We start from the raw sequence: 19,991 nt of genomic DNA, 5'->3' as shown, positions 1-19,991 counted from the left end.
ACTACTCGCTCATCTCTAGTAACGAATATCAAATCTCGAACATTTTACTGTTCGCTCATCTCTAATGGCTTTTGAAATGTAAGGATTTAAAAGAAAACACAAAAATGAAAAATGTCTGTGTCTCCTAAGGGTTAATGGACGCATGCAAATGTCAATATTTCACGCAAGAAGAACAGACATGCTTTAATTTGGCCCATTCTGTGAATCTATTCTAGTCAATGGGTCCCTTAAAACCAAACCAACCACAGACAGCACACAACTCAAAATTGAAGCAGGATCATGTCTGCTGAAACTGGACATGTAAAGAAGTCCTAATGCTTTTGGTATGTCATGTTGTATTATTAGGTACTTTCCCTGTTCCTTTGTACTTGTGCCAAGTAATTACTGACATAGGCAATACCCTAAAAGAATTGCTTAATTGGTATTTCAAATCAAATCAAACAAGCTTTATTGGCACGTCCGAATAGATATTTGGCATTGCCAAAGCTAGTAAAGTGGGGGGGGGGAGTTGGATTTGGGTGGATGAGTGGTGGGTATGGGGGGGTGGGGTGGGTGGTTTGGGTTCAGCAGTAGCGTGTGGGTGAAATGCACTCATATCTCATCCACATGATGTGCTTAAAACCAGTTGTGCAAAGTGACCTGCACTGAGTGTTTGTAACAATAGGTTCACACTAGTGCTCAGGTTTCCTTCATTCCTTCACCCGAAAGATGGAAAACCTGTTTGCTTAAAAAGCAGTTACAAGAGGAAACCTGTGGACCCCATAGAATATAATGAGATCTGCGCAGTTTCCACTGATTTTATACCCTGTCTGAAGCATTTTACTATAATGGACAAAAGGACACTTTCTTAGAAGGGTATGAACAGACTGCAGACAGTACCAGCTACCCAGGAAGCAATGTGCTCAGTACTTGACATCAGGCCTAAGAGGCAAAGCCCTGGAAGAGTTTGCAACTATTTCCCTAGACTAGAATAGGGATACAATGCCCTAAAAGAAGCGTTATTCTGAAACCATAACCTCACACCAGAGGTATATCGCAAAAGATTGCATGTCTACAACATGGACCTACCAATAGCTACTCGAATGAATGTAGTGGATGGTCTCAGGACCCAGTTCCAGCAGTGGATCAGAGAATTATGTACAGTCCTATGAAAAAGTTTGGGCACCCCTATTAATCTTAATCATTTTTAGTTCTAAATATTTTGGTATTTGCAACAGCCATTTCAGTTTGATATATCTAATAACTGATGGACACAGTAATATTTCAGGATTGAAATGAGGTTTATTGTACTAACAGAAAATGTGCAATATGCATTAAACCAAAATTTGACCGGTGCAAAAGTATGGGCACCTCAACAGAAAAGTGACAATAATATTTAGTAGATCCTCCTTTTGCAAAGATAACAGCTTCTAGTCGCTTCCTGTAGCTTTTAATCAGTTCCTGGATCCTGGATAAAGGTATTTTGGACAAACAATTCAAGTTCAGTTAAGTTAGATGGTCGCCGAGCATGGACAGCCCGCTTCAAATCATCCCACAGATGTTCAATGATATTCAGGTCTGGGGACTGGGATGGCCATTCCAGAACATTGTAATTGTTCCTCTGCATGAATGCCTGAGTCGATTTGGAGCGGTGTTTTGGATCATTGTCTTGCTGAAATATCCATCCCCAGCGTAACTTCAACTTCGTCACTGATTCTTGAACATTATTCTCAAGAATCTGCTGATACTGAGTGGAATCCATGCGACCCTCAACTTTAACAAGATTCCCGATGCCGGCATTGGTCACACAGCCCCAAAGCATGATGGAACCTCCACCAAATTTTACAGTGGGTAGCATGTGATTTTCTTGGAATGCTGTTTCTTTTTGGACGCCATGCATAACGCCTTTTTTTATAACCAAACAACTCAATTTTTGTTTCCAAAATGAAGCTGCCTTGTCCAAATGTGCTTTTTCATACCTCAGGCAACTCTATTTGTGGCGTACGTGCAGAAACGGCTTCTTTCTCATCACTCTCCCATACAGCTTCTATTTGTGCAAAGTGCGCTGTATAGTTGACCGATGCACAGTGACACCATCTGCAGCAAGATGATGCTGCAGCTCTTTGGAGGTGGTCTGTGGATTGTCCTTGACTGTTCTCACCATTCTTCTTCTCTGCCTTTCTGATATTTTTCTTGGCCTGCCACTTCTGGGCTTAACAAGAACTGTCCCTGTGGTCTTCCATTTCCTTACTATGTTCCTCACAGTGGAAACTGACAGGTTAAATCTCTGAGACAACGTTTTGTATCCTTCCCCTGAACAACTATGTTGAACAATCTTTGTTTTCAGATCATTTGAGAGCGGGCTGTCCATGCTCGGCGACCATCAAACTTAACTGAACTTGAATTGTTTTGTAAAGAGGAATGGTCCAAAATACCTTCATCCAGGATCCAGGAACTGATTAAAAGCTACAGGAAGCGACTAGAGGCTGTTATCTTTGCAAAAGGAGGATGTACTAAATATTAATGTCACTTTTCTGTTGAGGTGCCCATATTTTTGCACCGGTCAAATTTTGGGTTAATGCATATTGCACATTTTCTGTTAGTACAATAAACCTCATTTCAATCCTGAAATATTACTGTGTCCATCAGTTATTAGATATATCAAACTGAAATGGCTGCTGCAAACACCAAAATATTTAGAACTAAAAATGATTAAGATTAATAGGGGTGCCCAAACTTTTTCATAGGACTGTATTTCTACCATAGAGATCCTCATAGTTTGGAATCAGTTTTTGCAGGTCTGTACTATAGTAATTTGTCCGTTTGTGATGATCGGGAGCCCAAGTATGTGACCCATGCAGAGCAAATTTTAGATGCTTATGAAGCCAACCTGGAATCAGCAGTGAAAAAGTCTGCTGTGGCAAACTGTTAAGTGGTAAGACAACTACCATCACAATTTCCCTGCCAGTTGTCCCTCTGGGAGCCTTCACGCGGAGTAAACGCTCCGCTCATTCTGAACGTCAACTCGTTCAGAATGAGCGGCATTAAAACAGATCCTATTGATTTTTATGGGTGCCGGCATACGCACGCTCCCCATTGAAATCAATGGGAGGCTTTTTTACCTATTGCTTTCAATGTGATACGTGCGTATCACTGCATCTATTGACAGCAGCGGCACCGCAATGGGGAGTAAAATGGCGCCATAGTATGCTAATCTCTTCATGGCCAAGCTTGAGAGTGACTTACTATCCACCTGCACTACCAGGCCTCTGGCCTACTATCGCTTCATTGACGATATCCTAATCATTTGGACTGGGTCTGAACAACAGCAGAAAACGTTCCATGAACAATTCAAACAGTTCCATCCCACCATCAACCTGACGCTCAATCACTCCTTCTCTGAAATAAACTTCCTGGACGCAGTCATCAAGATACAGGACAACAAAATTGAGACATCACTATATCGGAAACCAATTGACCGCCCTACCTACCTAAGGGATAGCTTTCATCCGAAACACATGAAGAACTCCATTGTCTACAACCAGGCCATCAGATATCATCGCATATGTTCAAACCCTGAAGATAGAGACGAACACCTTGGAGGCCTCAAAAACACATTCTTAAGGCAGGGTTACCATCCAAGAACAGTTGAAATCCAATTCACCAGGGCCATCAGAATACCAAGATCGGCGTTATTAAAATACAATGGGGTGCCCCTGGTCGTCACATATAACCCACACCTGGAGATACTGAGAGGAATCATACACAAATTACATCCACTACTGCAAAGAGACCACCGTCTAAAATCTATATTTCCAGACCCCCCTCGTCTGTGCTATAGACAGCCATCAAACCTCAGGAATATGGTTGTTAGCAGCTCACTGTCACCTCCAACTAACACAGGAACATTTCCATGCGGATAGAAAAGGTGCAAAACCTGCCCTCACATACTGACCACTGACAGGATAGAGATACCAAACTCTAACAGGGAATATAAAATCCCAGGTACCTTCACCTGTAACACACCTAATGTAGTGTATTTGATAATGTGCACCAAATGTTCCACTGAAAATCTGTATGTTGGAGAGACCGGCCAGAGGCTCAGAATGAGAATTAATTCACATCGCCATACAATTAAACAAACAAAGAATGGACCTTCCCGTGAAAAAACATTTCTGCCAGAAAGATCATAATATCACCAATGACATGAAAATTTTGATTTTGAGAGGGAATTGTTCCTGGCAGGATTTGATCACAAGACTCCAGCGCTGCAAGGCTACAGTGCTAACCACTGAGCCACTGTGTTGCCCCACAGTTTCTTCTTTGTGCAAGAGTTGTGTGGATTGATATAGGCTGGTTCAGCTCTAAGTGTACATGTATGTATATTCAGCCTTGGGAGTATATAGGGCCTAGTGTATTATTGTAGGGAGGGAGGTGTTAGGATGTAACTTCTTGTTTTATCCATCTTCTCTTTCTCTCACTACAAGGACCTGGAGGAACCGTTTCCCTTCCGTCCGCCCTCTTTTAATCACGATTTTCCAATAGCTTTTTTCACATTTACCTGCATAATGTATTATTGTACCATTTCTTTGTTTGATACTGTAATTGTGTATTTGGTTCCATATATACAATTCAAAGATGACTTTGATGAGTTAATGTTGGTATTTCCCTTCTAAGCCCAAGGGAAGGGCAGTCCTCCAGCCATGGTTCCCTAGAGGCTTCCTCTACAGTTTTTTTTATCCTCTCCTGAGTTCTGTAGGATGACTCTTCGTGAGTCGGGGTTTTGTCACGTTTAGTCCATATTTCATGGCATTTACCTGAATATTTAGTTTTTAATTTATTTGTTCATGGCATTGGCAATACGTGTGGAAATAAACAAATTGAAATAATATTCACTAGTGTTCTCTAACAAACCACTGAGGCCTTCACAGAACCGGTGTGTTTATATCGAGACTAAATTACAAACAGCTTGACTCTATTAACTAATTAAGCGACTTCTGAAGGCAGTTGTGCACACTAGATTTTATGTAGGAGTATCAGAGTACAGGGGGCTGAATACTTTTGCACATCACACTTTTCAGATTTTTATTTAATTGAAATTTTAAAAACAGGTATAATTTTTATTCCACTTCACAATTATGTGCTACTTTGTGTTGGTCTATCACTTAAAATCTTAAACTGTTCACTTAAAATGTAAACTGCTGCTTGGGCACAAAGCAGGGCTTAGAAGGGAAGGAGCACTGTGCGTTTTAACTTTTGAAGTATAGATTTAGCGCGACTTTTTGGATGCCATGTTGTTTTTGCAGAGCTCTAGAGGAGGCAATAAATTGCAATTCCTCAAAAAGTGACCCCATTTTGTAGGGTCTATTTTAGGGTTTCTGCAAATGTGATATGGCATAAAAAACCAAAGCAATAATATTTGAAATAATGCAGAGCTGCTGTCTTCAACATTGACAATTTCCATAAAATCTTAAAAACAGCACTAAAAAAATGAATACTTACTATAGCCACAATATAATTCATCATGAGGTCCAATTTAGTTTTTTTTACTTTAAATTTCCCACAGTTCTTCATTATTTTGGAATCAAATCCTGTTGCAGAAGAGAAAAAAGAAAAATAAATATCTACAAGATGTTAGTGTTGCCATTAATATTGTACATTTTTCAGGACAGTCACTATACCTTTATCTACTTCCTACATTCTATATTCACCAACTTTATATGGAATCAGTGGGTGTAAACCTAAAATCCGCTTTTCCACAATGACTAGACTACATAGGGATGACCGTGTGGGTGTTCCTGATGTTAAAAAATATTATTATTCCACTGTCTTGACTCCTCTTACTCACTAGTGGCAAGACGCTTCACCTCTAAGATGGATCTCTATTGAAAGAGAAGCATCTGGTAACCCACTGATTTTTCTGCTGTCTCCCTTCTCTCAACCACCTCATTAACTGAGACATACTCTGCAGTCATTAGTGGCTTCTAGGTCTGCATCAGGGGCGTAACTACCGTGGTAGCAGCAGTAGCAGCTGCCACAGGGCCCAGGCCATTAGGGGGCCCGGTGACAGCCGCTACCGCTGCGGTTTTTTTAAAATAGGCAGTTACGGGCCCTATTCACTTGCCGATCCTGGCTGGGCCGGGATCGGCAAGTGACACCGCGGGCCCCACAGGGGCTATCATTATACTCGGGGGTCTTTGCAGACCCCCGAGTATAATGACCGGCGGATCGGGAGAGGTAATGGAACATAACAAACACTGTTACTTACCTCTCCGCGATCCTGCCAGGCCTCCGTCCTACTGTTGTCTGACGTCTCTGACGTCACATGAACCCGGCATGCTTCCCGGGTCATGTGACGTCCGACGTCATTAAAGAAGGACGCGAGAGGAGGACAGCACAGCACAGGAGCCGGGGAACAGGTAAGAAGCAACAGTGGGTTGTTTTTTTTATGTTTTTATTCCCCGGGTCTCCGATTATTATACTCTGGGGTCTGAAAAGACCCCAGAGTATAATAATTGTTTATGGGTGTCCACAGAGGGACACTATTGGATTTAATACTGTGTGCAGGGGCCACTATGGGGTTAATACTGTGTGCAGGGGCCACTATAGGGGTTAATACTGTGTGCAGGGGCCACTATAGGGGTTAATACTGTGTGCAGGGGCCACTATAGGGGTTAATACTGTGTGCAGGGGCCACTATTGGGGTTAATACTGTGTGCAGGGGCCACTATTGGGGTTAATACTGTGTGCAGGGGCCAGTAAGGGACATAATAGAGTGCGGAGGAGGGGGTCGGTCGAGGTCTTCGGCGTCAGTTGGGATGGGGGGGGGGCCCCCATGTCAAAAGTTCACCACGGGGCCCCGCCATTCCTAGTTACGCCACTGGTCTGCATGGTCTTTTCTCCTTAAGACTAACAAGAAAGAACTTACCAAGTCCCTTCTGGCACTACCCTTAAAATACTTATTGGCTTTTCAACTATCCCTACCATAATGTGATTGAAACCAAATATTTTTTTTAAAAAAAAGCCAAAAAAACGCACATAATGCAATATAAGGGTAAGAAATATTGTGGATTGTTTTGCTGTTAACCCTTGCTTTGTTACAAAGAAAACATGACATTTCACCTCCATTTTGTTAAAGGCTGAACAAAGCTCCTAAACCCTGTTTTTAATAATTTGAGAGGTACAATTGGGTCAAACTGAGTCATTTATGGGGGGGTTCTACATAGGTCCCCTGAACTCACTTGAGAACTGAAATGGTCTCTCATAATCAGAATCTAAAATTCTTTTTGAAACTCTGAAAATTTGCCACTAAATTTAATAATAAACGTATAAATCAATTTATAACTCTTATAACATTCAAAAATAAAATGACATTCCTAAAAAAAAAATTCCAACAGAGAAAAAAATGGGTCAACAATGTCATTTATTAACAACTTTGTGTGGTATGACTGGCTATAGGAACAGAAATGTTCAAAATTACTCATTTTCTAAAACTTTTATATATTAATAATACTTTTTTTTATATGTTGACCAACATAAACTACAATTTGTCATGAAAAAACAATTGTCACTTTGAGAGGTAAATGTATTAAGAACTAATATAACATAAGTTGAAATGTGTCAGTTTTGAAAAATGGGGACTGAGCCTTAAGGCCAAAACTAGACTGTGTCTTTAAGGGGTTAAGCCAGTCATAAATATACAGTATATTAACCGGTTAAGGACCAGGCCCAAAAGTATGTTAAAGACCAGGCCTCTTTTTTCAAAACTGACATGTGTCACTTTAAATGGCAATAACTTTGAGACGCTTTAACTTACACAAATGAATTTGAGATGGTTTTCTCGTAACACATTATACTTCATGTTAGTGGTAAACACTAATCAATATTTTTGCATTTATTTATAAAAAAACTAGGAAATTTGATGGAAATTTGAAAAAAATTGCAATTTTCAAAATGTGAAATTCTCTGCTTTTCAGGCGGATAGTCATACCATCCAAATACATGAATAAATATTATCTCCCATATCTCTGCTTTATATTGGCATCATCTTTTGATTGTATTTTAATTTATTTTGGACGTCACAAGGCTTACAAGTGTAACAGCAATTTTCCAGATTTACAAGAAAATTCTCCAAACCAATTTTTTAGGGACCACTTCAGTTCTGAAAGTAATTATAAAGGCCTGTATAATAGAAACCCCCATAAATTACCCCATTTTCAAAACTGCACCCCTCAAATTATTCAAAACAGCATTTGGGATGTTTGTTAACCCTTTAAGCATTTCATAAGAATAAAAATAATATGGCAGTGAAATTTAGACATTTCATTTTTTTTCACTAATACATTCATTTAGACCCAAAATTAACACATTCACAAAGGGTTGAAGGAGAAAATGCATCTGACAGTTTATTGTGCAATTTCTCCCGTGCACAGAAATACCCCACATGTGGGTGTAAACTGATTTTTGGGCACACGGCAGTGCATGGAAGGGAAGGAGCGACACTGGGTGTTTGAACAGCAGATTTTGCTGGAATAATTTTCAGCGCCATGCCTTATTTGCAGAGACCCTAGAGTACCAAAACAATGGAAACCCCCCAAAAGTGACCCCATTTTAGAATCCACACCCCTCACAGAATTCATCAAGGGGTATAGTCAGCATTTAGACCCTACAGTTGTTTCACAGATTTTACTAACATTGGGATGTGTAAATGAAAAATTACTAAAATGTCACTTTATCTCCAAAGTTTTCATTTTCACAAAGGGTTAAAGGAGTAAAAGCCCCCCACAGTTTGTTAAACAATTTCTCCTGAACACGGCAATACCCCATATGTGGCTATAATCTGCTGTATGGGAACATGGCGGGGCTCAGAATGGAAGGAGCGCTATTTGGCTTTTGGATGGCAGATTTTGCTGGAATAATTTTAGGTGCCATGTCGCATTAGCAGAGCCCCTAGAGTACCAATACAGTGGAAACCCCCTAAAAGTGACCCCATTTGGGAAACTATACCCCCCACAGAACATATTAAAGGGTAGAGTGAGCATTTTGACCCTACAGCTGTTTCACAGATTTTATTAACATTGGGCCATGAAAATGAAAAATTACTTTTTTTTCAACAAACTGTCAATTTAGCCCCAAATTTTTAATTTTCACAAGAGGATAAAGGAGAAAAAGCTCCATAAAGTTCGTTACACAAATTCTGCTGAACACAGAAATGCCCCATATGTGGTCATAATCTGCTGTATGGGAACATGGCGGGGCTCAGAATGGAAAGAGGGCTATTTGGCTTTTGGAGGGCAGATTTTGCTGGAATATTTTTCAGGTCCCATGTCGCATTTGCAGAGCCCCTAAAGTACCAATACAGTGGAAACCCCCTATAAGTGACCCCATTTTGGAAACTACACCCCTCATAGAATTTGTCTAGGGGTAGAGTGAGTATTTTGGCCTCACAGGTGTTTCACAGATTTTATTAACATTGGGACGTGAAAATGAAAAATTACTTTTTTTCCCAATAAATTGTCCATTTAGCGCCATAGTTTTAATTTTGCAAATAGTTTAAGAATTAAAAGCCCCCCACAGTTTGTTACACAATTTCTTCTGAACACGGCAATACCCCATAGGTGGCCAAAATCTGCTGTATGGGTACATGCTGGGGCTCAGAATGGAAAGAGCGCTATTTGGATTTTGGAGGGCAGATGTTGCTGGAATAGTTTTCAGGTGCCATGTCGCATTTGCAGAGCCCCTAAAGTATCAATACAATGGAAACCCCTCAAAAGTGACCCCATTTTAGAAACTACACCTGTCAAGGAATGTATCAAGGGGTATTATCATTTTGAGCCTAAAATGCTTCCCAAAAATTAATGTACAAAATGAAAATTGAAATTTTTAAAAATATGCCATTTCGGTGCCCAATACGTTGCACCCACTTTGTGTTGTCAGAGACCTGCACTCCTAAAACTATTAAGTGGGCCATCCCGGGGGTCAAAAAATTATATATGTGGGTGTAAACTGCTGCTTGGGCACACAGCAGGGCTCAGAAGGGAAGGACCACTGTGCGTTTTAGCTTTTGGGATACAGATTTAGAGGGACCCTCTGGGCGCCATGATGTTTTTGCAGAGCCCTGGAGGTTCCAGTAAACTGGAATTCACCAAGAAGTGACCCCATTTTGTAGGGGCAATTTTAGGGTCTCTGCAAATGTGACGTGGTGTCCAAAAACGAAGAATCTAAATCTGCACTCCAAAAGCACATATTGCTCCTTCACATCTGCACCCTGCTGGGTACCCAAATAGCAGTGTATGCCCACATGTATGACACTGGTGTACCCCGGATAACGTACTTAATGCCATATGTGGGTAGAATCGGCTGTTTGGGCACAACCGGGGACAGAAGGGAAGGAGCGCTATTTTGGTTTTTGGAGCACAGTTTGGTTTTTTTTGCCACTTTTGCAAAGCCCCTGAATTGCCAATAAAGTGGAATCCGCAGACATGTCACCCTATTTTGGACACTACCCCACTGATGGGATTTATCAAGTGGTGTAGCGAGAATTTTTAACCCTTGAGTGTTGCATTTATTTAGTTTCCAGAAATGAAATCGCAACTGATAGAGAAGTTAAAAATGAAAATTTTACAGATTTGCCATTTCAGTGTGCAACATGTTGTGCCCGACTTATGTCAGCAGAGACACTCCAAAAACTGTTAAACGGGTATCCCAGGCACAACAGCTTTTAGAGCGTTCATCTCTGATACAAGGTGGGCACAACATATTACACACTGAAAGGACGTATTCCTGGAAAAATGGTCATTTTCACCTCTCACAATCCACTACAGTTATAGTTATATATATAAAGTTATAGCAACACTTGGGGGTTAAAAATGCTGTCTGTACCCCTGGATAAATCCTTCAGGGGTGTAGTTTCCAAAATAAGGTAATTTATCAGGGGATTCCAAATTACTGGCGTTTCAGCTCTACAAAAGTGTCATGGCATCCAAAAACCAAACCGTCTGTGCTCCAAAAACCAAATGACCCTTCTTCCCTTCTGTGTCCGGCTGTGCCCTAGTATCAGTTTATACCCACATATGACATTATGTCCGTTATCCGGGGGTACACCAGTGTCATACATGTGTCATACATGTGTCATAAACTGCAGTTTGGACGTACAGCAGGGTGCAGAAGGGAAGGAGCGCTATGCGGCTTTTGGAGCACAGATTCAGATGTTTGGTATCTGGACGCCATGTCATGTTTGTAGAGCCTGTAAGGTACCAGAAAAGTGGATTCCATGGGGTACCAGGAGTGACCCCATTTTGAAAACTGCACCCCTCAAAGAATTTATCAGGGGGTGTAGTGAGTATTAGTATCCCGGACGTGACTGCACAGCGGATGGCGAAGAGGGAATGTATAAGCTGTGCGGAGGACATTGCAAACACCAAATTCCCTACTATGTCCCCGTAGCTCCTATGATTGGGGGAGTCACTCTGGGGGTCACTTTAGGGGTCACTTCTGGTGTCTGTTCCCTCATAAGCTGTAAATCTGGGGTGTCCCCTGATATCCGCTCACACAGCTTATATATTCCCTACATGACGCACCCAGTTGTGTTCTAATAATTTGGCGATTTTTGAGGGTTTTTGTCTTCACATTGTGAGATGCTATATTTTCTTTATGTTTCTGGTGACGCGGCCATATAAGGGCTTATTCTTTGCGGGATGAGATGCATTTCGTAATGACACCATTTTTGGGTGTCTACATCTTATTGAATACATTTTATTAACCCTTTTTTGCTGGATTTAAAAAAAAAAAATCAATCCTGGCATTGAGTTTTACTTTTTTAATTTTGCGCCATGCAGCGTACAGTATAAGTAACATGTTCCCTTTATTCTGCGGGTCGGTACGGTTACGGCGATACCTCATTTATAGTATTTTTTTATGTGTTACTAGTTCTGCAGAGGAAAAACACATTTGGGGACATATATCAATGTTTTTTGCATCGCATCTTCTAAGAGGCGTAACATTTTTATTTTTCGGTTGACAGAGTTGGTTGAGGGCTTATTTTTTGCGGGACAACCTGCGCTTTTTATTGGTACTGTTGTCGGATGCATATGACTTTTTGATCACTTTTTATAGCATATTTTGTATGGTGAGATGGCGAAAAATCATTACTTCCGGCGAGTTTTTTCCGTTTTTTTTTTCCGGCGTTCGCCGTGTACATTAAATATTATTTCAGTTTTATTGTACAGATTGTTACGGACGCGACAATACCAAATATGCATTGTTTTTATTACTTTTTAGTTCTTTTTTTATATAATTCATTTTCTATTGAGAAAAAGGGATTTTTGGGCTTTATAACTTTATTAATTTTTTTCATACACTTCATTTTATTTTTTTTACATTTTTTTTTACTTTTTCATGTGTCCATTTAGGACACTTCAATCAGCAATACTTTGCTGATATAGAATGCCATGTGAGACACAGCCTGCAGGTGTCCCACATGGCATTCCGTAGCAGGATGTCAGGCTGTGTAGACGCACAGCCTGACATCAGAAGGTCCTGGCAGGATCACCAGGTATGTGGGGGCTTCGGGCAGTCTGGGGTCACTGGCCAGACCCCAGACTACCTTTTACTGCTATCGGCACCCTCCGATCTCGCCGCGGGGGGTGCCGATCTGATTTAATTGTCGGCGGATGCCTTTCGATCGCGCCGTGATGTTTCACGGCGCGATCGAAAGGGTTAAAACGTCCAGTCGGACTCAGTTCCGACTGGACGTTATTGAGGAAGGGGTTAGGTGTTAGTAACACCTAACCCCCGTCCTCCCCGCACCCATCCCCCCGCGAAATAGGTACCTAAAGACAGGACGTATTTTTACAATAGTCCGGTCTTTAGGTACCTGGACCGCAGGCCGTAATTTTACGTACGGCGGTCCTTAACCGGTTAAACAAACAAGAGCCTCATACAATGTGTATATACTATATTTGATCTCTTACATACCAGCATAAATGACCAGTCCATAGCAATAATGAGTGTTACGGATTTTACATCCCCTTAGAAGGATGCAATCATTATCCAGAGAAGATTTTTCTCCCTTCCATTCGAGTGTTCCTATAAAGGAATGCATGTTGCTGTTTGCTTCCTCACAGACAACTTTACCTATATACAAAAAAGGAGACAAGAACAATTAAAAAATATTGTGTATTTAGCGCTACTGAGAGCGTTTACAATGGAGAGAAGATTAAAGGGGTTTTCCCATCTCAGTGTCTCAGCAGTCTGCCTGCAGTCTTTTCATCTCACTTCCTGTATTTCTCGTCCCTCCGCTTCCCTCTTGCTAAATGGACCGGAGAAGTCTCACAACACTTATACAGATCAGATAATATGTAAATGCTTATACAGAATGGACTTAGTGGGATTTATGTGTTTACATAGAGAATAGGGTTGAGCGATCGGGATTGGAAAAGATTGGATTCCGATGGGCGTTCGAGTAAATTTCACGATTGCGATCGGAATTCTGACCCGATCTTTTCCAGCGGGATCGAGATCGGAGGTTATCTCAAGATCGGCTTAACCCTAAAGGTAACTTTTCCCATAGAGAAGCATTGACTAGGGCTGAGGATCAGGATCGGAAAAGATCGGATTCCGATTGGCGATCAAGTAAATTTCTCGACCGCAATCGGGATCGAGATTGGCTGGAAAATTATGGGAAATCGGATTTTAAAATCGATCTTGAAATCTCAAGATCGGCTCAACCCTAATAGAGAGATAACAAACCGGGCTTTATCAACACACTGTAATTAGTCGAACGATTGTTCTGCCGACAAGAGCACTGAGTAAGTGATGTCACTTGTCCTATAGGTCCATGGTTATAGCAACGCTATGTAAACAATGGAAGGAATAAGGTCACATAGCAGGAAAACAAAGCAGAATTTCTAAAGCAATATATTTAGGAAAAGTCTTCAATTTACATAAGCTACCAGTATAGATAGGATCCTTGAGATGGGACAATTCCTTTAAAGAGACAGCAAACCCTGAAAACCAAAAATAAATCCAAAAATATGCATGATATAGTTTATCTTTAGTTATATCGGCAAGATTAACTGCTGAACTACAGCACTGAGCAGTTTGGCATAAATCTTGCAGACATACCATTTGCAGACATTGATAACTGGCCTGTGAAGTGCCATTACTGGTTGGAGTTCAGCTTCAAACACTATGATGACATCACAGGATGTTCAGGAGTGGGCAGAGCTTAACCACAAGCAATATAATGATGTAATGGAGGGTTATGGAGACAGTGTAGCTCCAGGGCATGAATGGCACCATCGAAAGGATTATGTGTGTGTTTTCATCTACTTAGTGAAAATCACCCAGATTTCCCATATTGCTAAAGAGTAAAATTAGCTGGCTATATCATTAACATGGATACAGATAGATTTGCTTCAGCAGCAGTTTGCATTACAGTACTGGCTGGTTACCTGGGAGGAGTTGCCTACCTATACCTAGTATTTTACAACAGTATTTCATATATTACCCAGCTTTCCAAGGACTTTGAAAGCAAAATCTGGCAGGTTCTGGTATGATTTTGGGGCAGGGAGGCATACAGTGCATTGGTATCCAATTGCGGAATTCCGCTCCGGATTAGGCCCAAATGAATGGGCCTAGTCGGGAGGGAATGTCGCGAGGCCGAAGTCCGCGGCTGAATCAGGGCATGTCGCTTCTTTTTTCTGCGAGCGGGAACAAACCACTTGCAGAAAAAGGAAATGACCGGCTCCCATTGATTTCAATGGGAAGCTTTTTTTTCAGCAGGATTTTGACGTGGATTCTGCATCAAAATCCGGCCCACAAAAACCCTGTGTGAACCCGGCCTAAAGCTACCCCCCTTTCAGACCTTGAAAAGCATATCTGACATTAAATGGTACAATTATGTGTCAAGGAGTGGAAGCGGTTTAGATAAATGTATTATTCAGTATTCCCTACTACAGCTCCACATACTATACAATCCAACTTTCCCAGAACCATGAAAAGCAAATCTAGCAAACTTTGGCATAATTTGGAAGCTAGTGTGTGTGTGTGTGTTTGGGGGGGATTATTTAGATATATTTAGTATTTAGGTATATTTATAAATTTTGTATTTAGCAGTCCCTATTACTGCTATGGTATGATTATAGCATAAGGAAATCATTTTCAGTTAGATCCAGAAATATTTGGCATTTTAGCTGTTTACCTAATCTATAATAATGGGTAATTTTTATCTGAGGGCATTCACATACTAACTGGAAGAAGGGTTTAGGAATTACAGCTCTGTAATACGCAGCTGCTTCATTTTCAAGAGAACAAACACAATTGTACAATTATCTCAAAAGCTATTTAATGGACTGCTTGTGATATTCTCCCATTAATCCACCATCAATTAAGCAGATAAAAGGTCTTGTGTTATGGGATCAAAATGCTTACTACAGCACTTAGGGTAAGTTCACAAAGGGTTTTTTGGACCAAAAAACGGGTAGCCGCGCACTCTGCTCTGGATTAAGCCCAATGAATGGGCCTAGTCTGGAGGAGGGAGAGTCTTCAGGCCGAATTGCAAGGCGAAGTGGCCTGAAGAATGAGCATGTCGCTTCAAACAAACGGCTCCTGGAAAAAAGAACTGCCCGGCTCCCATTGATTTCAAAGGGAGCCGTCTTTTTGGTCAGGATTTTGAGGCGGATATGGCCTCAAAATCCTGACCAAAAAACCCCGTGTGAACTTACCCTTAATATATTCCTTGTAGTTTTAAAATAAGGTAAGTTTTTGGGGGTTTTCCATTGTACTGTTATATTAGGGGCTCTGCAAATCAGAAATGACAGCTGAAAACTAACTATTCCTTCATATCCTGCTCCCCATAAGCTAAAGAAAGCTCTTTCTATTCTAACCCTGCCATGTGCCCATACAATAGTCTATAACCATATGTGGAGCGGGCTTGAAAGGAAATCTCCTATGGAAGCTTCTCACAAGGGACTGCACATGAACCAATCTGGAAGGCTCCCAGGAACGGTCCTCCAGGCCATAACCCTTCCAATGTATTAAATATTGCAACTCCCCTCTAACCATCCAGGAATCTAAGATTCTGACCACCTCAAATTCCTGATTCCCTTCAACTAGGACAGGTGGGGGAGGACTGTCAGAAGGAAGGACAGGAGGAAGATACGTTTTCAACACGGACTTGTGGAAGACATTATGAATCTTCACAGAAGGAGGGAGAGCCAAGACACCGGGTTTATAATTTCAATGATCTCATAGGGGCCAACAAACTTAGGCCCCAACTTATGTGAAGGCACCTTTAATCTAAGATTCTTAGAAGAGAGCCAAACCTTCTTCCACAGAAGACAACATAGGACCAGCTGAACGGGCCCAATCAACTATGTTTTTAGCAACTACTTGAGCGATCCTCAAGTTACATTGGACCTGACGCCAGACAGTACGTAACCTCCCAGCCTTCATATTAACATCTGGACAGGTGGTAGAAGGAGAAAGAGAAGAAAATCAGGGTTGGAAAGCATAATTGCAGAAAAAGGGGGCAGTAATAAGGCAGTGTGATGTTGGTTATTGATAGCAAACTCTACCATAGACAGATAATTAACCCAATCTGACTGGTTAGCAGAAGCATAGCATCTTAAATACTGTTCCAGAGTTTGGTTGAAGAATTCAGTTTGTCTGTTGGTTTAAGGGTGGTAAGCCTAGGAAAACGAGAGCTGAACGCCCAGCAGGCTTCAAAAGGCTCTCCAAAACTTAGAGAAAAACTGAACACCCCTGTCAGATACAATGTTGTCATGGAGTCTGACTACATGGTCCAGAAACAAATGAGAAGAGGTCTTAGCATTGGGCAATTTGGTAAGAGGAACAAAACAACACATTTTGCTGAACCTGTCCACCTGCATGCACAACACAGACTTCCCCTCGGATACAGGCAAATCCGTAATAAAATCCATGGACACATAAGGCCATGGTCTCTAGGGCACTGGTAATAGGAGTTTAGATCTTTGGACACTGTCTCTAGCAAATACTGTACAAGCCGACACATGAGTCACAATATCCCGGAACTTCGAAGGTCACCAATAGTAGCTGGACACCAACATCTTAGATTCCTGGGTGGTCACAAAATTGAATCATGGAGATCCTGCAAAATCCTCAGGGTTACTTCACATGGTGGAAAAGTTTGCTGCCGTGTGTTTTTTTGGCACGGCTAGCCGCGAGGGGAAGCTGCTGCAGATCATCAACATTCTGTCATGGCATCCCACTCCTGATTAGGCCTGAATGAATGGATCTAAACAGGAGTTTGTCTCGAGCCGCGAATACCGTGGAGTCGTGGCAAGATAAGGCATGTCACTTTTTTTTTCCGCTAGCTTAGCTAGCGAGGAAAAAAAGCAAGCGGCTCCCATTGAAGTGAAGGGGAGCCTTTTATTGCAGGTGGATTTTGAGGCGGATTTTTTGGTCGGTCAAGACCGTGATTCTGTGTCTAGCCCCTTCCAAGAGATGGCGCCACTCTTCAAAGACCCATTTTATGGCCAAGAGTTCTCGAAAACCATATCGTAGTTTCTCTCCGAAGAGGAGAATATCCTAGAGAAAAAGGCAAAGAGCCTAAGATAGGTGAGTGAGGTGGATCCCTGAGACAAGACAGCCCCTACCCCTGCTTCAGAGGCATCTTCTTCCACTATAAATGGATCTTACCAAGATCTGTTGAACCAAAACCGGAGCTGTAGTAAAAGCTTTCTTAAGGAACTCAAAGGCATGTATTGCCTCCTTGTTCCAATTTACCAAATGCGCCCTTTCCGAGTCAGCGGCTTTGCTATAGTGGAAAAGTTACCAATTAATTTCCTATAATTTCCCCCAACCCCCCCCCCCCCCCCCCCCGCAGTAAAAGCACAAGCCCTTCTGCCTTCTAAATTTCTTGCAGTCTTCCGCAGTCATGGCAGCTCCGCGTTGCATGGGTTCAGGGGCAGCCTCCAAAGGTTGAGCTGGTTCAGGAAAGGATAGCTGTACAGAAACCCGCTCTCTCCAGTGTTCTCGAAGATGCCTATCCAACTTAATTGCAAGATTCATGCTTGCTTTAAGGGTGGTAGGGGTCGGGAAGTTGACCAGGATGTCCTTGGAGTCAGATAAATCCTTGCAGAACTGGAAACAGAGCAGCAGACTGCATTGCCCACTGACCATCTCCTGAATTCTGTGGTGGCATCTGGGTAGGAGAGGATACCACATGTAACGTCTCGTGGAAGGTCTCCTTGTTGGAACTTCATTCCGAGCGCTTTCTAAATATGTTCAGCTATGACTGGTACCGTATAATCGGGACCTAGGAGGTCAGACAAAAGCTGTGGTGCCAACTTTTTAGAGTTGGCAGAATCAGAAAGCCCTTTGATTCTAATATTCTTCCTTCTGCTTCTGTTTTACTGATCTATAAAGTGAGTGAGTCTGGAAACCACTGAAGTACAGTGGTTCTTCACAGCCACATAGGTGATTTCCAAGTGCACCATTCATTGGCCAACATTCTGAATCTTTCGGCAACCAATATAAGTACTGTGATACAAATGCATGCCAGACAAGCTTAGAAGCCTTCAATAGCCTCCTGGCTGTCATGGCAAGAGGACGCTGTCCCCGGATCCTTGGCAAAATGGCGCATCGGTCAGCTTTGACTGAGTCACCGGGGCATTAATGTCCATGATTCCCAATCTAAATAAATATTATGTCACAGCCTAACTATTGAAATCAATGGAAGCCGTTCAGGTCTTTTTTCCGGGAGCCGTTTGTTCCGGCTCCTGGAAAAAAGAATAGACATGCTCATTCTTTAGGCTGATTCGCCTCACAAATCCGTCTGAAGACACACCCTCCTCCGGACTAGGCCCATTCATTGGGCCCAGGCCTTGTTTACTGTCTTCGACTGTAACCTATGACTATGCAGACTAACATTTATCCGCTACTACGGAGGAGACAATGTTTTTTTCATTTCTTAATTATTTTCTGTTAATCACAAATATTTTTACCGATACAGTTTTTTTTTGTCTACTTTTATGTTCTCTATTTAATAAGTTTTTGCTATATATATAACATTCACTTGTAACACTAGCATGCCTTACTAGTTTCCTTACCTGTACTATGCTTGATACTATATTTTGTCATTCCATAAATACCTTTGAAACTAAACAGTTAAAGCGTGCAATACATTTTATATAGCAGGTTTTCTTTCACTCACAAAGCAACACAAAAGCACATTTATTTACGGCAAGTAATATCCACAGGTTAACACTTAATAAACATGGACAGTAATGGACTTTGTTCTTTACTTGCTTCTCTAATCCATTCTCTATCCTTTTTCACTGTGGTCAGGACTTGATCTTCTCTGATCATTCTTGGGAAATGCACAGCGCAAAACTGCTTCAATGCAGCATAACAATTGTAAGCATAGGAAAATATGGGATTTTTTTTCCAGACTACTAGCATAACTTCATTGACATATCTGGTCCAATGTGTTGCATTAAATTATGGCATTATCATGCATTGTAGGCAAAGGTTAATTTTACTATTCTATTTCCTGTAGCAGACTAAGGCCTGGTTCTCATATGCGTTCAGTATTCCGCTTGGGGACCCTTTGAACGGTATACCTAACGTATTAAAAAGTAGTGAACAATGAAACCACATGGACCCCATAGACTATAATGGGGTCCATGTGTTTTCCGAGCAGTGTCCGCACGAGTCATGCAGAGAGAAAATACTTCGAGCATTTTTAATGCGTTCGGTATTCCGTTCAGGGGGTCCCCAAGTAGACTTCCCAAACGGAATACCAAATGCAGCTGTGAACTGGGCCTCAGAATAGAGAAGGGGGAAGAAAAAAATACTGATTGGTCAAAAATGGACACAAACTGATTACAAACTGACAAAGTTTTAATCTGGACCGTTTGAAATCAGTTTTTGAAGATGTAAAACACTGATTTCAAATGGATTTGCCAAACGCTGATGTGAATTGGGCCTTAGACCAGTACTTGTAAATCCAAGATGACACTTGTAGA

The 19,991-nt window shown here is 41.5% G+C and overlaps 1 protein-coding gene across 1 annotated transcript in view; it reads right to left on the bottom strand.

The window, feature by feature from the left end:
• The window catches only part of LOC142214095 (phospholipid-transporting ATPase IK-like), a 164,883-nt gene that overhangs the window by 84,261 nt on the left and 60,631 nt on the right, over positions 1-19,991 (bottom strand). The window contains exons 10-11 of the mRNA XM_075282847.1: positions 12,955-13,113; positions 5,482-5,570 (exon numbers count right to left, since the gene is read on the bottom strand). Coding sequence (XP_075138948.1) covers positions 5,482-5,570; positions 12,955-13,113 — 248 coding nt within the window. The remainder of the gene's footprint in view (positions 1-5,481; positions 5,571-12,954; positions 13,114-19,991) is intronic.

Source organism: Leptodactylus fuscus, chromosome 1 (genome assembly GCF_031893055.1).
Source record: "Leptodactylus fuscus isolate aLepFus1 chromosome 1, aLepFus1.hap2, whole genome shotgun sequence".
NCBI classification, from domain to species: Eukaryota; Metazoa; Chordata; class Amphibia; order Anura; family Leptodactylidae; genus Leptodactylus; species Leptodactylus fuscus.
This window is presented reverse-complemented; position numbering and strand designations above follow the sequence as displayed.